General features: G+C 42.5%; 1 protein-coding gene across 1 annotated transcript in view; it reads right to left on the bottom strand.

The window, feature by feature from the left end:
* Positions 1-472: 472 nt before the first annotated feature.
* Positions 473-20,320, bottom strand: part of PDIA2 (protein disulfide isomerase family A member 2) — a 40,811-nt gene continuing 20,963 nt past the window's right edge. The window contains exons 5-11 of the mRNA XM_077449493.1: positions 18,596-18,709; positions 14,824-14,949; positions 11,299-11,493; positions 9,175-9,295; positions 6,716-6,897; positions 5,524-5,613; positions 473-707 (exon numbers count right to left, since the gene is read on the bottom strand). Of these exons, the coding sequence (XP_077305619.1) occupies positions 621-707; positions 5,524-5,613; positions 6,716-6,897; positions 9,175-9,295; positions 11,299-11,493; positions 14,824-14,949; positions 18,596-18,709 (915 nt within the window). The 3' untranslated portion in view covers positions 473-620. The remainder of the gene's footprint in view (positions 708-5,523; positions 5,614-6,715; positions 6,898-9,174; positions 9,296-11,298; positions 11,494-14,823; positions 14,950-18,595; positions 18,710-20,320) is intronic.

The following is a 20,320-nucleotide window of genomic DNA, read 5'->3' as shown; positions in this document are numbered from 1 at the left end:
TTTGTAGACGCCATAACTTTTGCACAAACCAATCAATAAACGCTTATTGCAATCTTTTTTTTACCAAAAATATGTAGAAGAATACGTATCGGCCTAAACTGAGGAAAAAAACTAAAATTTATATATTTTTTGAGGTTATTTATAACAGCGAAAAGTAAAAAATATTGCTTTTTTTTTTTTCAAAATTCTCGCTCATTTTTTGTTTATAGTGCAAAGAACAAAAACGCAGAGTTGATCAAATACCACCAAAAGAAAGCTCTATTTGTGGGAAAAAAAAGGACGTCAATTTTATTTGGGAGCAACATCGCACAACCGCGCAATTGTCAGTTAAAGCGACGCAGTGCCGAATCGCAAAAAGTGCTCTGGTCTTTGGCCAGCCAAATCCTCTGGGGCTGAAGTGGTTAAAGGCAACTATAATAATTCTGCAGGTGATGTAGAAAGCCCCTTTAACCAAGCATGCACACATTACACATTTTTATATTGTAAAAACTTTTATTGTCTTCAGTAAATAGAAATCCATAAACGCCACTTAAAGTTCAACAAGGGAGAAACACTTGAAAATAGCGCAACCAATCCGCATCCACCAAGTCTATTTTAAGTTGCTTTTATTTTTGGTGGCTCTACAACTCGTCTTTGGGCTTCTCAGGAAGAACATCTTCAACTTTAATGTCTCCTCCCCGCTGATCATCTTTTAAATTTTCTATAATCTGTATGTAATAAAAAAAAAAAATGGTAAGCATATATAAATCTTAATAAACGTATTCTCCCTTTTTGGGTCGTTAGATATACAAATAAAAATGTTTAATTATATCTGTTCGATAGGAACAAAAAAACATGATCCTGTCAGAAATCAGTGCTGCAATGTTCTCCCAAACAATATTATCAAAAATTGTGTTATGACTAGAGGTCGACCGATATATCGGCCGATATTTCCCGTTTTTTAAATAATCGGCATCGGCCGATTTGAGCTGATGAAAAGCCGATTTAGAACTACAGCGGGACTTTTCTATTACAGAAGTCATTTCAGTCAGTGTAATGCCCCATACACACGATGAGATTATCGGACGAATGAACGTCCGTTTTTTATTGCATGCTAATCTCAGATCGAATCTGATGAGTTTACTAAAGTCACGAAAATTCCCGCACGACATAAAAAAAATTCGTACGTGATGTCATGTGTTGTAATGCATTTGTATTGCATTTTCGAACGATAGCTGTACTGATTACACGAAAATCGTACGATCTAGCATCGTACGAAAAAAATTTCCGTGCACGTCCGATAGAATAATATCGGATGTACTGTTCGAATCGGCTCTCGAAAGCTCTGTACTAACGATCCGATTATCGTACGATCGCATCGAAAGCGGTATTTTCCGTACGATTTTCGTATCGTGTGTACGGGGCATTAGTTGCCTGAGTCGTCATAGAAACCCTTTCCTCCTCTCTGGGCAGACTGCCAAGAAAAGAACTAAATGATACAATGTTTACACTTGAATGAATGAAGTCATCTCTGTGTGTAAAAGTTCTCAGTTTAACCATTTAAAGACTAAATCTTTTCTGACACTTGTTGCTTACAAGTAAAAATCCTGTATTTTCTGCCAGAAAATCACTTAGACCCCCCCAAAAATTATATAGAGTTTTTTAGCAGAGATCCTAGGGAATAAAATAGCGGTTGTTGCAATATTTTATGTCACACGGCATTTGCACAGAGGTCTTTCAAATGCATTTTTTTTAGGAAAAAAATACACTATTTAAAAAATAAAAATAAAATAAAAACAGTAAAGTTAGCCCATTTTTTTTTTTCGTACAAAAGTTTTGACTACCTGTTTTTATTTAATATATAGGTTTTTTTTTTTTTTTTTGATCTAAATCATACATACAAGTAAACTGATTGGAGGTTTGTTTTGTTTAATAAATGTTTAAATGTAAGAAATTTTCTGTATCACTAATGAAGGCTGCTTTCACAGTGGAGCGGGCAGGCGTTGATGGTAAAACGCAAGTTTTAGCGGCTCTTTACCATCATTTTAGCGGTGCTATTTGGCTGCTAGTGGGGCACATATAACCCAGCTAGCGGCCAAGGAAGAGGTTAAATGCGCCCATGAAGCACCGCTGCCAAATCGCATTGCATGCGCTTCAGCAGTGGTGCCCATTCATATCAATGGGCAGGAGTGGTGGATGAGCGGTATACACCACTCCAAACGTGCTGCTTGCAGGACTTTTTTTTTTAAGATCCTGCCAGCGCATCGCCTCAGTGTGAAAGTTTCACACAGACTGCAGGGGAGCCATTTTACAGGCACTATTTTTAGCCCAAAAGCGCCTGAAAAACGCCCCAGTGGGAAAGGTGTGTTAGATCAAGGGGGATTAAAAAATAAAATAAAAAAGGAAAAAAATAAATAAATAAAATAAAATCGGCCTAACATATCGGCCCAAAAAAAATCGGCATCATATATCGGCTATCGGCCGCCATGATTTCTAAATATCGGCATCGGCCAGAGAAAAACCCATATCGGTCGACCTCTAGTTATGACTACAGAATGCCTCCAAATCGTTGTAACTGGGATGAGAGTGGGGGGATTCTGTAGTCTCTCATCCAATTTCTAGATTGCTACTTTTGTAAACTTCAAAAGCCAGTATAAAGGAATAGGAGTGGTAGAAAAAGCGCTTGTGGGTTTAACGAATAGTATTTTTTTTTAGGGCTGTGGAAATTAAAGATTAATTCCTCGATTAATATTTTTGATCAATCAAAATTCTTTTGATCGATACTCACCTCTCCGCCGGCTTCCGGGTATTCAGGGAGTTCCATCGGAGATCCGGTGACGTCATAGACATCAAAGTCACTGGACTCCTCCCCCTTCCCCAAGTGTCTCCGTCTGCTAACGAAGGGAAGGGGGAGGAGTCTGGTGACGTTGAAGTTCTGATTGAGCCTAATGCGTACGGGGGAGGAGCTACACTTGACTTTACCCGCTGCTGCCCTACGGAACTAACACGATTGTCGGCTTTACATGCTGTGTTTTTATCATCTTTATGTGAGTAGTTTGTGTTTGAACACAAAAATTAAATCTTATACTTAAGCGGTGAGCACTTAGATCTTTTTTTTCTACCCATGACCTGGCCTCCTTGCTGAGATCCAAGGAGACGTGAGAGAAGTTTATGGTCCGTGTTAACCCTTTTGATACCCGCTTGCATGACCACCTGTTTGCACAGGGGTCTATGCCATAAAGGAAGAGTGATTAGTTAGACCGGAGGTGGAGGGATTGTCACGCTACTGTGAGAAAAAAAAATGACTTACATCAGTGCTACAGTTTGAATTTAAAATGTATTTGTGTGAACTGTGAAGTTAAGTCATGGATTGTGGAAACAAACTAGTGTCGGGTGATTGTATATAGTGTATACCACATTTACCACTGACTAATGCAGAGTTGCAATGCAAGGAGACCAGCTAAAAGTAGTTGGATCTGTATGTGCGTTATAATTAATGGAAATTAGTCGGTTAATCGATTTAAAAAAATTAATTAACACGAAAATTGTAATCAGTAACAGCCCTAATTTTTTTGTATAATTCTCCTTTAAAGGGGCGTGACAGGCTATACCTACATACTTTTGCTAATAGGCGTCCCTCGTTCCCATCTCAGAAAGTTGGGGGGTATGCTCCTTAGCTCTAGGGAATACTGAGTAATATTTACCTTCCCCCTTGCTCCAGAAGGCTCCCTTCCTTCTATGTGACCCATCCCCCGAAGCCTCTTCTGTAAGACGCTTGGCTCCATGGTCACATGATGACATCATCAAGCACAGTGCAGGACCAATCGCATTGTACATGAGGATGAAGAGGGACTGCCCACAATACAGAGTGTAACTAGGGTGCCTCCAAAAATAAGGGGAAAAAGAAGAGACAGAAAACACCAGAGAGGTCCTTATGGTGTAGTTTAATAGATAATTAGATAAAAATATAGGAGGAGAAGGTGAAATGCAATGGTGTACTCAAATCTGAGAGGTTGCTGAGCTCTCGGATGGGGGATCAGACAACCTGGAGTGAACGCCTGCAGGGAATAGAACTGTCCCTGTGCAGAGAGTGTTTGCACTCGGTGGGGTGATCCGGACAATCCTATGCTCTTTGGTCTTAGGGCTCCAGTGTATTCACAGTAGGGGGTCTTCGAGTCCCAAAAATGGCAAAGTTGTGTCAGCAGAGGAACTTACATGTGAAGGAGAAGCTGAGAAGTGCATTATTCATAAATTTGAACACTGTCAACGCGTTTCTTGGCACTACACTGTCTACTTCCTCAGGATAGTGCATAAAACACTGCTTCCCGACCGCCTCATGCAGATATACTGCGGCAGAAGGGCACGTACAGGCAGAATCACGTACCTGTACATTGCCCTTTAAGAGCCGGGTTCGGGGCGCGGGCCCACCGGGAGTGCGATCAAGTCCGCGGTGATACCTGCGATTGTCTCACGGAGAGGATGAACGGGGAGATGCTAATGTAAACAAGCATCTCCCCATTCTGCCTAGTGACACTGTCACTGATCACCGCTCTCTAATCAGGAGCGGTGGTCAGTGTCGTGCCGCACACAGCCCCTCCCCTCCACAATTAGAATCTCTCCTTAGGAGAACAACCCCTACAGCGCCACCTACTGGTTAACCCCTTTACTGTGTAAATGTTACTGGCAGTGATCAATGCATTTTTAATTGCACTGATCGCTGTAGAAATGTGAATGGTCCCAAAATCATGCCAAAATTGTCCAATTTGTCCGCCATAATGTCATAGTCATGATAAAAATCGCTGATCGCTGCCATTACTAATAAAAAAAAATTATTAATAAAAATGCCATAAAACGATCCCTTATTTTGTAAACGCTATAACGTTTGCGCAAACACATTAATTAAGGCTTATTGCGATTTTTTTTTTTTTACCAAAAAAGATGACGAAGAATACGTATCGGCCTAAACTGAGGAAAATAATTTTTTTTATATATTTTTGGGGGATATTTATTATAGCAAAAAGTAAAAAATAATGTGTTTTTTTCAAAATTGTCACTATTTGTTTATAGCGCAAAAAATAAAAACCGCAGAGGTGATAAAATACCACCAAAAGAAAGCTCTATTTGTGAGAAAAGCTCTGGTCTTTGGCCACCCAAATGGTCCGGGGCCTAAGTGGTTAAACAGATGTGATCTGTCTCTCCTGCTGTTTGTACTAGAGTATAGTGCCTTGAAACGCGTTGACTATTTTTATTCTATTCTGCAAGCAATAAATACAGAAGTTATGAAGAATCCACTTCCTAGCTTCCCCTTCACATTCAGATGACTCTTGTCCCTTTCAAATAGCTTTCATTCATCCGTTTAATGCATCAGTACTTTGGAGAGAAATAATAGCTTGGGAACCCAGGGGAGATCACCCCAATTTCTGGGGCTAGACAGAAAAGTTTTCATAAGCGCTTTCATGGTTTTATCAAAGAAAGACCGGTTCACATTTGAACTTAACTTATCGAAATCATATACTGTATACTGATGAGGAGAGAAGTACTAACCTGTTCCTCTTCATCCACGGGTAGCACTCCTCCACTATCGATAAATTTGGAAAATAACTCCACTGTTCTATTTTTTGTATACTCAATCATCTGTTTAAAATCAAGGAAAAAAGTGTGTCACTTAGATAGGTAACTGCAGTTGTTTTAAAGTGATATACATTTATTTATATATATATATATATATATATATATATATATATATATATATATTTATTTATATATATATATATATATATATATATATATATATATATATACACACACACACCGATCTGTCATAACATTACATTATGACTACCCACCATAACATTATGATCATCCACCTACTATAGAAGTAGGAAAACAGGTGTATAGGTGCTGCAACCTTCCCACATATCATTGGATAGCTCCCACTTTTGCTGCCAAAACAGCCCTGGCCCACTGCAGCATGGGCTCCACTAGATATTGCATACCACTACCTCCACCGGCTTGCCTTCTTCTCATATTGCATCCTGGTGCCATCTCTCCCCAGATTAGCGATACACACGCACCTAGCCATCCACACAATTCATCAGACCAGGCCATCTTCTTCAATTACCCTGTGATCCTGTTCTGATGCCCACGTGCCCATTGTAGGCCCTTTTGGCTGTGGACACAGGTCAGCATGGGCACCCTGACCAGTCTGTGGTTACTAGAGTTGTCCTGATACCACTTTTTTAAGACCTAGAACGAGTACCGATACTTTTTTTGCAAGTACTCGCCGATACCAATTACCAATACTTTTTTTTAAATATCATGTGACAGTTTTCAAAGCACAATACAGATTAGGTGGCACTGATATACAGCATTGATGAGCACTGATAGGTGGCACTGATTAATGAGCACTGATAGGATTAGGTGGCACTGATGAGCTCTGACTGATGCCTGGGCACTGACTGATGGCACCGACTGAAGGGCACGGATTGATGTCACTGACTGATGGGCATTGCTTGATGGCTGGTACTGATGGCTGGCTTTGATAGGTAGCACTTATGGGCATTGGGCACTAATAGGTGGCATTTATGGGCACTGATGGGCAGGCACTGAAATGCAGCCAGTTAAGTCTATGGTTTTTGGCCAAGATGTCCAACAAGCTTTTTTCGGTGTGATGGTCGGGTGTCCACAACCTTTTGGCCATAGAGTATAAGTGTGCATTTTATTATCAGAGTCTCACCTTGCGTCCTGGTCCAGCAGGGAAAAACCTCAGGTTGGGATATCCTCTCACCCTCAGCCCGTCGATCTCATTGGCTGTGCCGTCTATCTTTGCAATGATTACGTTTGGGTGATCTTTGTACTTCTCTCCCAGTTCCTCCCAGATCGGTTCCAGCTCTTTACAGTGAGTGCACCAAGGGGCATCTGAAAACAATTACAAGGGTTGGCCAATTAGAGGAGCATATCAATAGTCTGTCTTCCTGGAGGATTCAAACCGCCCAATCATTTATAGGTCATCTATAAGATATCTGTAGCAGGTCCCCAGAGCTTTTACCACAATGTACCAGTGTGCATTATGTACTCGCCTATTATGGTAGAGTGACGAAAAAGGGGTAACTGCGCTAGAATAATAAAAGGAAGACAACTGAACCACAATAAGCAGCAGCATACAGTGCGATAACACAAAACGTCAATAAAATAGAGAAATCTGCGCTATAAATTTTGAGTCTATAAATCAAACGTGATGTCAGAAAATAGATTGTGAAGGTTGTAGTCACTGATGAATAACAACACCGCAGTGTGCATGTACAAACATAAAATGCCCGACCACCGTAGCTGTTGATTATGCTTACCAAGCAGCAAGCGTTAAAAGCAGGTGGCTTGAACCCAGCCTGGGCCTTTTAAACTTTTTAGACCACAACCCTTCGTTCCTCCCGATATCCGAAGAGAAAAAGACTAGCCATAGGGTAATATATTCCAAATTCAATGAGTATATATTGCACTTACAATTGCGTAGTAATAAAATGCATAAAAAGGTTGCCGGCTGGCATACATGAACACAGACGGAGCCCGTCCTCCTAATTAGATTGCGTGGTGACGTCACTACGTGCCTTCGGCCAGACGCGTTTCGTCATCAACAGACGTTTTCAATGGTGGTCGGGCACTTTGTCTGTTTGTATATGCACACTGCGGTGTTGTGATTCATCAGTGACTACAACCTTCACACTCTATTTTCTGACATTGCGTTTGATTTATGGACTCAAAATTTATAGCGCAGCTTTCTCTATTTTATTATGGTGGAGTGCCCTACTAAAGCGATGACAGATCAAGGCTCTTCATTGTCACGCCATGTGCTGCCATCTTCTTTCAGTTCTCTGCACCATACCTTCTCTCTTCTGCTATTGGGTGGCCATTGATGATGTAATTCCTGTGCATACATGCCAGAGTTCCATCATCTCGGTACCCGGCTCTATTCTTGGTATCTTATAGAAGGAGGGGGAGGGTTAGGAGTGAACACCGTGGGCAGTGCACACAAATTTGTCAGAAAATAGGTAAAGCAGCTTTTTGCCATTGGCGGATTCATAAAGTCCTAAAAATATTTTTCAAAAAGTCTAAGTTCACTTTTTCACCAACAAATGAAAAACATTAACTAGCACCCTACACCCCCCGATCCTCACCACACTTACCCTGTTTCCTGGGAAAATAAGACCTAGCGTGATTGTCAGTGATGGCTGCAATATAAGTCCTACACCCCCAAATAAGCCCTACCGTGTTTCCCCGAAAATAAGCCCTACCCTGAAAATAAGACCTACAAGGACTTTAACTAGGGCTTATTTGGGGGGTAGGCCTTTTCTATTGCAGCCATCACCGCCAATCACGCTAGGTCTTATTTTCGGGGAAACAGGGTATGTGCATGATTAGCGCTTGCCACCCACACAGTCGGTGCGTTTTCCAGTCTTATTAGAAATACTTTCCTGAGCCCTGTTTCTGTGAATTACTAACACTGATTGAGGAAATATGGAAAAAAAAGTACGGAGGATCTAGCTAGGACTAAACTAACTAGCAGTAAACAGGATGGGAGGACAGAGGAAAATACCAAAATCAAATTAGTAAACAAGTTGTAGTGGCCCAAATCTGCCACTAGATGTCAGTGTACATCAAAACAATAACAGCCCAATGCAGTTCAATAAAATGATATGAAAGGAGGGCTGAAATGAAAGGCTGGGGAAGTAAATATACCTTTGAGAAGCTCAGCCACTAAACCTTTAACCCTTCGCTACGACAGACAGTGTTCAAATCTAGTACAACTGATGAGACGATATCTGCCTGAATATCACAGAAAGGGTTAATTATGACATAGCTCCCAAACAAAAAGAACTAAGCAGGATTTTTCCTTGCTGCAAGTTCCAGAAAAAGAATGTCTAAAAAAGGAAAGCAGCTTTTTTTTTTTTTTTTTTACTTTTAAGTTTTACTATGTGAAAGGGAATATGTAACAAATATAAAGTAGATGTCATCCCAATTTGGCTGCAAAAAGTGAAAATACAATTGAAGATGATTCTGAGCCACAGATGCCTCAAGTGTGCCATCTAGTGTCCATAAAGATTATCTGCAACATTTTTGTTACAGCTGAACAAACTCAAAATGATGTTGAGGATGTCGCCGGGTAACTTTCATGCCACATTAAACCTTCTATATACTTACAGAATTCGACAAACACATTCTTGGTCTCGTCGTAAGCGATATCTTCAAAATTGGTGCCCACAAGAACCTTGACGGGTTTCTTATCCCAATCTTCTGGCAGCTCCTCGCTCATGAGATTTTGCTGTGTTTAATGTAACATAATATACGTGATTTATTTATTGTACATGTGGGGTATGTAACATATCTATGCTCAGCCCAGGTGTCTACTACATCCATATCTCTACACCCTTGTCCCCCTGACACCTTCTGGATGCCCTTCTTCATCGCATCTCACCTCTCTTGGATGGAGCAATGGATAGGACTATAACCCCTGCTAGGACTTTTATTTTTATTTTTTTTGCCATCTGTGTCAAGTTTTGGTGAGATTTCTCTTAACTTTCTGTTCCATATTCAAGACAGGAAAAGAGAAGAAATCCTTCCAAAGTGGAGGAATCCCTGGTTGTCACCAGAACTAGCATCCACCATTGGAAGATTTCCTCTATCTTCCTGTCCTGGTGATTTTCTTTCACTTGCACTGTCGGTGATAACATTCACCAGCACAAATAGAGAGGGCGAATCTGTCTAATGGGGACAGACGAGGGTGACCACCACCAAACTGCTATTCAGGGACACAACCCCCCCCCCCCCTCCCCCCCAAAAAAGATAATTTCTGATACCTTTATGGGGCGGGGGAGGGGAGGTTTGAAACATTTTCAGCACTGACGTTTTCATGCTGAGAACTGTAGTCTTTCACTTTGGGGGGGGGGGGGGGGTAACATCCCCCAAAAGTGAAGGACTACGGGTCCCAGCATGAACCCATGAAATCTGAGGATGTAACTCCTCACCCCCAAAAGTGATGGACTAAGAGGTTGTGACAACCCCTCAAGATTGAAGGACTACAAGTCCCAACATGAACCTCTGAGATCTAAGGTTTTGACACCCCCTCAAAATTGAAGGACTACAAATCCCAGCATGAACCCCTAAGATCTAAGGTTGTGACTCCCCCTCAAAATTAAAGGACGAGTTCCAAAAAAAACCCTATTAACACACACCAAACTGAGCATGTGCAAAATGCCTCCAAAGGCTCTGTCTTATCAGGAGATCGATTGGGGACAGTGGAAGAAGGGGAGGAATCAGAGAAGACAGGATCAAACAGCCTTTTTACACAATGCAGGTGATTAACCCCTTAGGTTCCACATTGAGTATAACAATCATGCTTTACTGCATATACAGACCGATTTTACTGTTGTGAGTTTAGTAACACTTTAACTGCATCAGAGAAAATTCAGGTCTCCTACCCTGGGCTGGTCTGTGCTGCGTGGCAGAGCTGAGTACATGTCAGGATTGGATGGACAGAAATACAAGTGTTTTTGTAGGTACAACAGCTCCCTTATTGCTATTTCTCCCACTTATTTAGCTATTTAACATGAGTTTAGCTTTAATAAAATACCCATAGTGCAAAAGCAATAACCCAAAGCACCCAATCAGAATTCAGTCTGACCAGTACAAGATTAAACCTGATTGAATGCATTATTTCCTGCACTTCCCACTTACACCCTTCGTTTTCTTATTTTTCAGGCTTTTTTCTTTTATTTTCACCTGTTGATCCTACCAGGAACACACTTACTGTCCCATCAGGGCTACACTCATTTCTCCATTATATCTCTAGAGGAAGCCATGGTTGTCATGCTAGGCTGGACTTTAGATTGATATTAAACCCTTAGTTTTTTTATGCACTTTTTAATCACTCACTGAGTATGCAGCTTCTTTATCTTTAATCCTTGCCTATGTTCCAGCTTAGGCTGGTGCCATGATCACCACCTCAGGTTTCCTGTTTCAGGGGGGGCTCCTTTCTCCTGCAGGATTCTATGTTGCCAACCATGCAGGAAGGGACTATCGTTGCGTCTCCCTATACTGTGTGCATCAATAGAAACACACAGCCCCATAGCCCAGCGTGGTAAGGCTCCTCCCTCATCCTTCCCCCTCTCTTCTCTAAGCTAACAGACTAAAACTGTCCACTGGCAACTCGTTCCTATCAGAACAGGAAGTTCAGGGAAGCAGCACTGAGATATTCAGCAGCAGAGGTATCAGTTTCCTATGATGCACAGTTTTTCTGATAAGTCAATGAAAATAAAAGTTTGGCACCTTGATTTTCCCATCCAGGACCCCCTGGCAAAATTCCCTCACGGCCTCTGTTGTTATTTTTTCTGCCTTGAAGACGTATTTTTTCACCAGGTCGATGTTGATGAATCGGATAGTTGGGATGTCGCTGTTTTGGAGTCCAAAGTATTCAAGAACTCCCGCATGAGGTCCAGAAGAATCAATGGAGACAAAAAGGATCTGAGTGAGACAAGAAGAAGACAATTTTAAAGTTGCACAGACAGTACACGGGATCCACTACCAAGAATGTGTGGAGCAGAGGGTAGAATCTCCACATACGTAACTGACTCACTGCTGAATCCCAGGGAATCGGCAAGCAGACAGTGTTTTCTAATGAACCCGAAACAGTAAATGTGTTGGGGAAAACATCATGGAGCTCCTAGCAACCTCTGGAGGAACCCTGGTTGAGAAAGGTTGGCATAGTAAATGTCTTGAAGAAGAATTCCAAGCATGGCATTTCATACATAGTTACATTGATCTAGCTTGGACCAATGCATCAATGTATATACCATACCTGGCCAAAGCCCCTGGAAATCACTGAAGTAGACACCGTTACTCCAGGGATCACCACTGGGTTCCAGGTCCCATGCTGAGCAGCCAGGCTTGCTGCATTGTAAAACACAGAAAGTTGGCTGATCAGCTTGGGTGCCATTCAGAAAATGCTTTACATTTTCCTAATAAATGCAAAGCATTCTTCGATTAGATGAGGTGGAGATTGTGATGTCACCTCATAGCTTCTTCACCTCATCCAATCAAAGAATGCTTTTAATCTCTGCATTTTTTTCCTGACCATTATTATTACTATTTGTTTCATTTAATTATTACTGAAAAAGTTGTGTCATATACAGCAGCCCAAGTCATCCTTTCACAACCAGGGTTATGTGAAAGCCTAGAGTAGCCTTTCTCAACCAGATTTCTGTGGAACCCTAGGGTACCACTAGAGTAGCCTTTCTTAACCAGAGTTCTGTGGAACCCTAGGGTACCACTAGAGTAGCCTTTCTCAACCAGAGTTCTGTGGAATACTAGGGTACCGCTAGAGTAGCCTTCCTCAACCAGAGTTCTGTGGAACCATAGGGTACCTCTAGAGTAGCTTTTCTCAACCAGAGTTCTGTGGAACCCTAGGGTACCTCTAGAGTAGCCTTCCTCAACCAGAGTTCTGTGGAACCCTAGGGTACCTCTAGAGTAGCCTTTCTCAACCAGAGTTCTGTGGAACCCTAGGGTACCTCTAGAGTAGCCTTTCTCAACCAGAGTTCTGTGGAACCCTAGGGTACCTCTAGAGTAGCCTTTCTCAACCAGAGTTCTGTGGAACCCTAGGGTACCTCTAGAGTAGCCTTTCTCAACCAGAGTTCTGTGGAACCCTAGGGTACCTCTAGAGTAGCCGTTCTCAACCAGGGCTCCTCCAGAGGTTGCTAAGTATTCCTTCAGCAACACATTTTGTCTCTCAGATAAGTAACCACTGGCACTGGAGGTCTTTTAGCTATCTGAATGGGGTAGTAGATTCTTCCCAATGACCACAAATGTAAGAAGCATTATTTTTAGTGATCATCATCATCTTCAATGTACAGGGAGCTGTAGATATAGTAATTATTAGCAGATGTTCCCTGAGATCAGAAAGTTATTTCAAGGGTTCCTCTGTGTTAAAATGGTTGAGATAGGCTGCTCTAGATATTGCTAGAGCTTCCTTGATAGGTGAGTCTTGGTGCATTGGTCTCCTTTCCACACTGACCAGCAACATAAAGGGCACATTTTCCACTGAACGTCAACGTGAGGAGAAGATTGCATCCTACAATGAGACCTAAGCTGGCAAAAGATGGATTGAAATTCGTCAGGTTCAGCAGAGAGCCGGTCAAATTTAGATCCATGGATAGAAGTCCCCTTTCGACAGAAGTGCATAGTTATGGTTTTCTTTGCATAAAATAAGACTATACGTTAAAAAGATTTGTACATTCTGATATAGTCCTTCATCATTTATATATCCCAGTAGACATCTCAGGGGCCCCGATCTTCACCTACGATCACTTTTTTGCTTACCATTACTATCCAAGCACTTCCACTGTACAAATTGACATATGGTGCCAGAGGATGCCCACGCAAGTTCGCTAAAATCTGGGACTCATGGGTCAATTCGGAGCGTACTATACCACCTATTTCTTAAAGGGGTTGTAAAGCTTTGTTTTTTATTTTCTAAATATGTTCCTTTAAGCTAGTGCATTGTTGGTTCACTTACCTTTTCCTTCGATTTCCCTTATAAATGTTTTTTTTCTTTGCCTGAATTTCTCACTTCCTGTTTCTCCTCAGTAAACTTCACACCATCATCCGAGCGGTGTTTAGTCAGCCAGAACAGCTTACTGAGGAGGAACAGGAAGTGAGAAATTCAGACAAAGAACAAAAACATTTAGAAGGGAAATCGAAGGAAAAGGTAAGTGAACCAACAATGCACTAGCTTAAAGGAACCTATTTAGAAAATAAAAAACAAACCTTTACAACCCCTTTAAATCATAGGATCGGGATGTAAATTTGGACCGTACCTTTTCCTATGATTCTTCCTTTTATACCAACTATTAAAGTAAGGGTAATTTTTATTATTTTTTTTTTAAAATAACAAACATATCATACTTACCTCTACTGTGCAGCTCGTTTTGACCTCAACTTCTGGGGTCTCTCGGCAGCTCTCATGGCTCCTCCCCGCATCAGATAACCCCCTGGGAGAAGCGCTCTCCCGGGGGGGTAACTTTGCACGTGCTCCGAGTCCAGTATTCGGTGTCCATAGAGGCCTAATGCAGGACTCGGCCACACCCCCCCAGCACCCACGTCATTGGAATTGATTGACAGCAGCGGGAGCCAATGGCTGCGCTGCTATCAATCTATCCAATCAAGATCCGGGAGCCAGTAGAGAGAGACACAGCATGTCACCGCCGACTGAATGAATGGGTTCAGGTAAGTAAAATGGGGGGGGGGGGGGCTGGGGTGCTGGTGACTGCCAGGACATACATAGGATGCATTAAGGTGAAAAAACTCGAGCCTTTACAACACCTTTAAGATTTCACATGTTTGTTTCACACTTCTTCATTTAAAATATAGATATAAAACGGATTTCAGCATTGAATTGTATATGTTGACTGGACTTGTTATAGATGCAACTTATTGATGATTGAGCTCTGTTGGCTCCAACATTAGTGTATATGTATATGTGTATGTGTTTGTGTACAATAAAAATGACACCTTTAAAAAAAAATAATTAAAAATAGTTAATCAAATCAATTAATTAATTTTTGAGTGCCCTGGGAATGCGCAGATGTGAACGTAGCCTCACTTTATCCCAAATATTTTTTTTAAGTTTTGCCTTTTTTTCTGCTCTAACGTATCTTTGGGGTTGGACTGGCCATGCAGAGCCAGATCCTTTGGGAGAGACCATGCAACCAATGTATCGGTGAAATTACCTTTTGTTATGATCATTACATCTCATGATATCTGTTTATTGCAGGCCTGCTGAAGTGCTGAATATCTCACCTTCCCCTTGAATTCAGCAGCTGCACCACGGAAATTCTCCAGCAGCTGGAGCTGTGACTCTTCCGTCTTATTGATAAATAGCAGTAGGTGGTTGGGGATCTTGGCTGCAAAAATTCTTTCTGATGTCTGTTGGAAAAAAGGAAAATGCAAGTGATCGCTGTTCTTTATTGGTCGCAGGTGTATTTTATATCTATTCATCAGCTGAGCTTCTTTCCTATATGGACCTAATTATCTGAATATACATGGAAAAAAAAAAAAAGGAACGGGACCATCCTGAGTCAAGGAACCACACCATAGTTAAAATATTTTCACATATTTATTACAAAAAGTTAAAATCAACTGATTATAATACAATACAATGCAGCATAGATCACTCAATCAGTTGTAACCTCCTAGAATTTACCCTTATCGACACAATTCTGGCCGCAGTTCCAAATCGCATGCCAATCACTGCAATCACTGCAAGATGAGTGTTTGGGTGCCATTCATTCTAAATGGCATCCAACACATGGTGAAATATTTATTCATTTTTTTTGCGTGACAGAAAAACGCTCAAATTGCAGCAAAGCGCACCTTTAAAAGTCGCATGAAGCTTGTCTCCCAAAGAGAAGCAAGAGCTTCTTGGGGGAAACAAACACTCATAGGGCAGCCCATTGTAGTGAATGCATATCACGTAGAATCATGTGAAAATGGCCCACATAAAATTGCTAACAGAATCGCAAACTCCCGCCATGTGAAGTGAGAATTGGGCCATTTTAAAGTTAAAAAAAAACAACCAAAAATGGAACTTCCGCATTTCCGGTTCCTCCCCCTCTCCGGTGTCACATTTGGTACCTTTCGGGGGGGAGCAGATATCTGTCTAATACAGGTATTTTGCTCCCACTTCCGGGCATAGATACCTGAGCCACTCGTGGGTATCTACGCCACCCCGCTGTAATCTGGGAGACACACGGGTCCCATAAAACAGCAGGGACCAATGGGATAGTGCAGTACCGCAAGGCTTCACTTCCTGATTCCCTTACCCAGACAGCACCTGACAGCCGAGGGATAGATCGGCTTCAGGTGCCGACATCGTGAACGACCTGGACAGGTAAGTGTCCATATATTAAAAGTCAGCAGCTGCAGTATTTGTACTTGCTGACTTAAAAAAAAAAAAAAAAAAAGGCGGACCTCCGCTTTAAAGAGGAAATAAAGCCTCTTAAAAAAAAAGAAAAATACACCCTGTAAGACAAAGGCATAATGAGCTAGTATGCATAGCATACTAGCTCATTATGAATTACTTACCTGAGATCGGCCCTCGTTCACCTCCTCTGACGCCGCCATCTAACCCGGAGTGACTTTCGGGAATATCGCGGCTCCAGCTTTGTGACTGGCTGAAGCCGCAATGACGTCACTCCCGTGCATGCGTGTTGGTGCCACCACTGACGGCATGATCGCAACTATAAACGGCACGCTCAGTGCGACTGTGCCCAATGTCTACGGCGCATGACGCATGAAATTACATTTGTGTCTGTGTGTGTGTGTGTGGGGGGGGGGTGAGGCGTTCTTCACACCATCTTTGTACAGAACACCTCCATGTAGTCATATTGCATTGTATTTTACAGATAATTACAGAGCTGCAGATTGATAAGGAAAGGTCATTTTTAATAATATTCAATTACAACATGATTCGTGTAGCAATTGTATATGCTATATAATATTTAATTTGCTATTTTCCCCCGCAATAGTGGAGTTACACTTTAAGTCGATTTTTAATTCTCTTATGCCACGTACACACGATCGGAATTTTGGCCAGCAAAAGACGGATGAGAGCTTTTCATCAAAAAATGCGTGTGTATGCTCCATCGGAATTTAGCTGGCCGAATTCCTGCCAGCAAAAATTTGATAGTATGTTCTCAATTTTTCAGACGGAAAAACTTTCTATCGCAAATTCCGATCGTGTGTATGCAATTCCGCCACGCAAAAACTCGCGCATGCTTCAACTACGAGATGGAAGCTATTGGCTACTGGGTATTGAACTTCCTTTTTCTAGTCCCGTCATACGTGTTGTACGTCACAGCGTTCTTGGCGGTTGGAATTTGATGTGACCGTGTTTATGCAAGACAGCTTGAGCAAAATCCTGTCGGAATTCCGTCGGGAAAACCATCAGAGCTTTTTCCAACCAAAATTCCGATCGTGTGTACGCGGCATTACTGTTTTCTTTGTAAAAGCTGAATATCTGGAGACCTTTGTATTATAAAGAAAACCATAGATGGGTAAAAAGTTCCCTGAGCTAGGTGAGAGATTTGCCCATTGGCTGTAGGGTCATGATCCTAACATCTCTGCTTATACAACCCACAGCTTGGACTGAGAAATATGTGGTTATCTTATCATTAGTAAAGAATTTCTTGAGCTCTAGTTGAGTGACTGTGCCTAGGCTGAGACGATGTCATCAATCTGCTGCAGGCAGAAAGAAGCATTTCCTCTGTCTTCTCTCCCTCAGCAATTAGACAGTACATTACAACTTTGTAGCAACTTACAAGGTAAGGGGCCCCAACAATGGCTGATCTGTGTCAGACATTTTTGAACACAGCCAAAAACTGCACAGGCACCATACATTTACATGTGCCATCTCTGAGCAAGCATCTCAGTCCTGGAAGTAGCTGACACAGAGTGATGCCTGAAAAAGATGGCTCCATCCTTCTTGAGAGGGGATGGGGGAACACAGCAACGCTGCAGGGGATGAGGGGTGGGGGGCCAGGGGATCACACGGGGGCCTGATAACAGCAAGAGGTGAATAGGAGGGACAGCATGAAGAAGAACCGATTCCCTTCATTTTCCTCTTACAGCCGCTGAAAGGCTGCAGGAGGTAACTGGAGGGGAGCGGTTCCTATATATGCCGCTCCTCCTATCCAGGTGTACATGGTACAACATAGGCCCCCTGGGGCATGGGGCTGGGTCGCAATTGTGACCCCTGCGACCCCTGAATGTACGCTCCAAATACAGCGCTGTGTTCCAGCAGCAGTACGGGGACTTCTCATCCCATTCTCGGAACACAGCGGTTCCTGGGCTCTCTCGTTCCCCCACGGAGCCTGAGACCACGTTAAATGGCCAGAACCTCTGAGCTACCGTAGCATCTCAGTCCTGAAAGTGTCTGACTCTGGGTAATGCCTAAAAAATATGGCACCGTGCTATTGGAGGGGAAAGCAGATGAAAGCATAACCGGAGGGAATGCCGTGATCTCTTTGAGAGATAAGATATTACTGGAAGTGTTACACTTACACCCTTAGTTAGCCTGCATGTTAAAAAATATATCTTGGAAGAGGGAAGTAGTGATTGGGTTGTATGGAGGTTTTACAGCAAGTTTCCAAAAACATCATCAAAACGGTAGAAGAGATGCTGCTCTGTGTGAGCTGCCTGCCCACTCACATGCAGAAAAAACTGATCTGGGTCTCTTGTTGTGAATGATAGCATAAAAACCTGTTCAGACAAGAGTTGGACCAGACATAATGGTCAGACCATTGATGTTCCTCTATAAACATGACCATGCAGGTTTGGTCTCACGGAGGGTGGAGGCAACTAAGGCTCTGGTCTATCTTGAGGATAGGAGATGGGGGGTGGGGGAAGGGTATACACAAGAGATCGGCCAGCAGGATTAATCCAGTCCTTGACAATCAACTTCCGACCCAAGAAGTCTCAGCCAGGGGATTGTCAGCTGGTTTGGGAAGGACTGGATGAATCTACAAGTAATTAATACAGATAGACTCTTTAAAAAGAATCAGAGAATACACACCTGTTCACTGTATTCTGTCACCAGACCCATGCTGTTTGCCATTAGAAATCGATAGAGCTCATCCTTGTCCAAGCCGAGGTCCTCGTCCAATTTATATTCATATTTCTCACCATCCTGAAAGAACAAAGGATTTTATTTGTACAACATCAGCCAACCAAAATCCCCAAAACAATCCAGTTCCTTACATGTACCTCCGATGTAATCCCGGCAATACCGGACAGCAGATGAACCTAATGATTTTGAAGCTAAAACTTTATTTTTTCAAACTTTGGATGGAGTATGGAAGTGTTAGACCCCTCTATTTGTCCCAGTGACCATCTGAGTTGTCACTGGAACAGGAACAGAGGGGAAAATCCTCCAATGAGGCCCCAAACACACCATTAGATTTTCTGCAGAGTTTTTGTCTTCAGATTTAGCAAAACCATAAATACGAGGTCAAACCTTAATGCCTCGTACACGCGGTCCGGATTTCCAACAACAAATGTTTGATGTGAGCTTGTTGTCTGAAAATCCGACCGTGTGTACGCTTCATCGGACATTTGCTGTTGGAATTTCCGACAACAAATGTTTGAGGGCTGGTTCTCAAATTTTCCGACAACAAAGCTTGTGGTTGGAAATTCCGATCATGTGTACAGAATTCCGACGCACAACATTCCAGGCATGCTCGGAATCAAGCACAAGAGCCGCACTGGCTAATGAACTACATTGTTCTCGGCTCGTCGTACGTCACCACGTTTCTTGACGTTCGGAATTTCCGCCAACATTTATGTGACCGTGTGTATGCAAGGACGAGTTTGAGCCAACATCCGTTGGAAAAAGAATCCACGGTTTTGTTGTCGGAATGTCTGATCGTCTATACGTGGCATAAGAGTTTCAATTGGTATGCAATCAGGCAGGCCCTTGCACTACATGGTTTTGGTAAATCGGAAGACAAAAAACTGCAGAAAATCTAATAGTGTGTGTGTGTAGAGGGGATCATAAAAAGAAAAAATATAAAAATAAAGATGGGGGGGGGGGTATTTTTGGTATGTGAATCAACACATAAACACATAAATAAATAAAAACATTTTCTTTTTTTTTTTTACATTCACAGATTTTCTTAACTAGGACCTTAAAGTTGTAGTAAACTCGGTTACGCCACTTGTACCTACAGGTAAGCCTGTAGCCTTTCACAGTTTAGGAGATATTCAGAGTGCAGCCGGCCGCAGATACATGCGATCTGAAGGGCCAGCTTACAGTGCTTAGTGTCTTCTTTCCCTCTGCCCAGCCCCCCCATAGAAGTCTCCTCTGTCCCCTTCACATAAACCCCTTTTCCCCACAGTAGTGCCCTCTGCCCCTTTCCCCTCACCCCCACAATAGTGCCCCCTGCATTACTCTGCGGCGTCCGTTGTCGGCTGTCTCCTCTCCACCCACCTCTACAGCAAAGCGGCAGCTGACAGCTCAGCGTGGGATCAGGTCGGATCGGCTTCATAAAAGGTATATATACTGATTCCTTCTTTACAGGGTTAGAAAGTTTAGTCTTAGATCACGGATGTCTGTAGATGCAGGGATTTTAGTGTTGAGGTGGACTTCTACTTTAAAGTGGACCTCCGCCCTAAAGTGGAAGGTCAGCTCATCGGAACCCCCCCCCCCCCCCCCTCCAGTTCCACAATTGGCACCTTTCAGTATAATCCAGGTACCCCGGGACAAGTGAGTGTCCATTTATTAAAAGTCAGCAGCTGCAGT

The sequence above is a fragment of the Lithobates pipiens genome, unplaced genomic scaffold (genome assembly GCF_037356315.1).
Source record: "Lithobates pipiens isolate NorthernLeopardFrog02 unplaced genomic scaffold, aLitPip1_a1.2 Scaffold_22, whole genome shotgun sequence".
NCBI classification, from domain to species: Eukaryota; Metazoa; Chordata; class Amphibia; order Anura; family Ranidae; genus Lithobates; species Lithobates pipiens.
The sequence above is the reverse complement of the archived record's forward strand: the minus strand, read 5'-3'. Positions and strand labels throughout refer to the sequence as shown.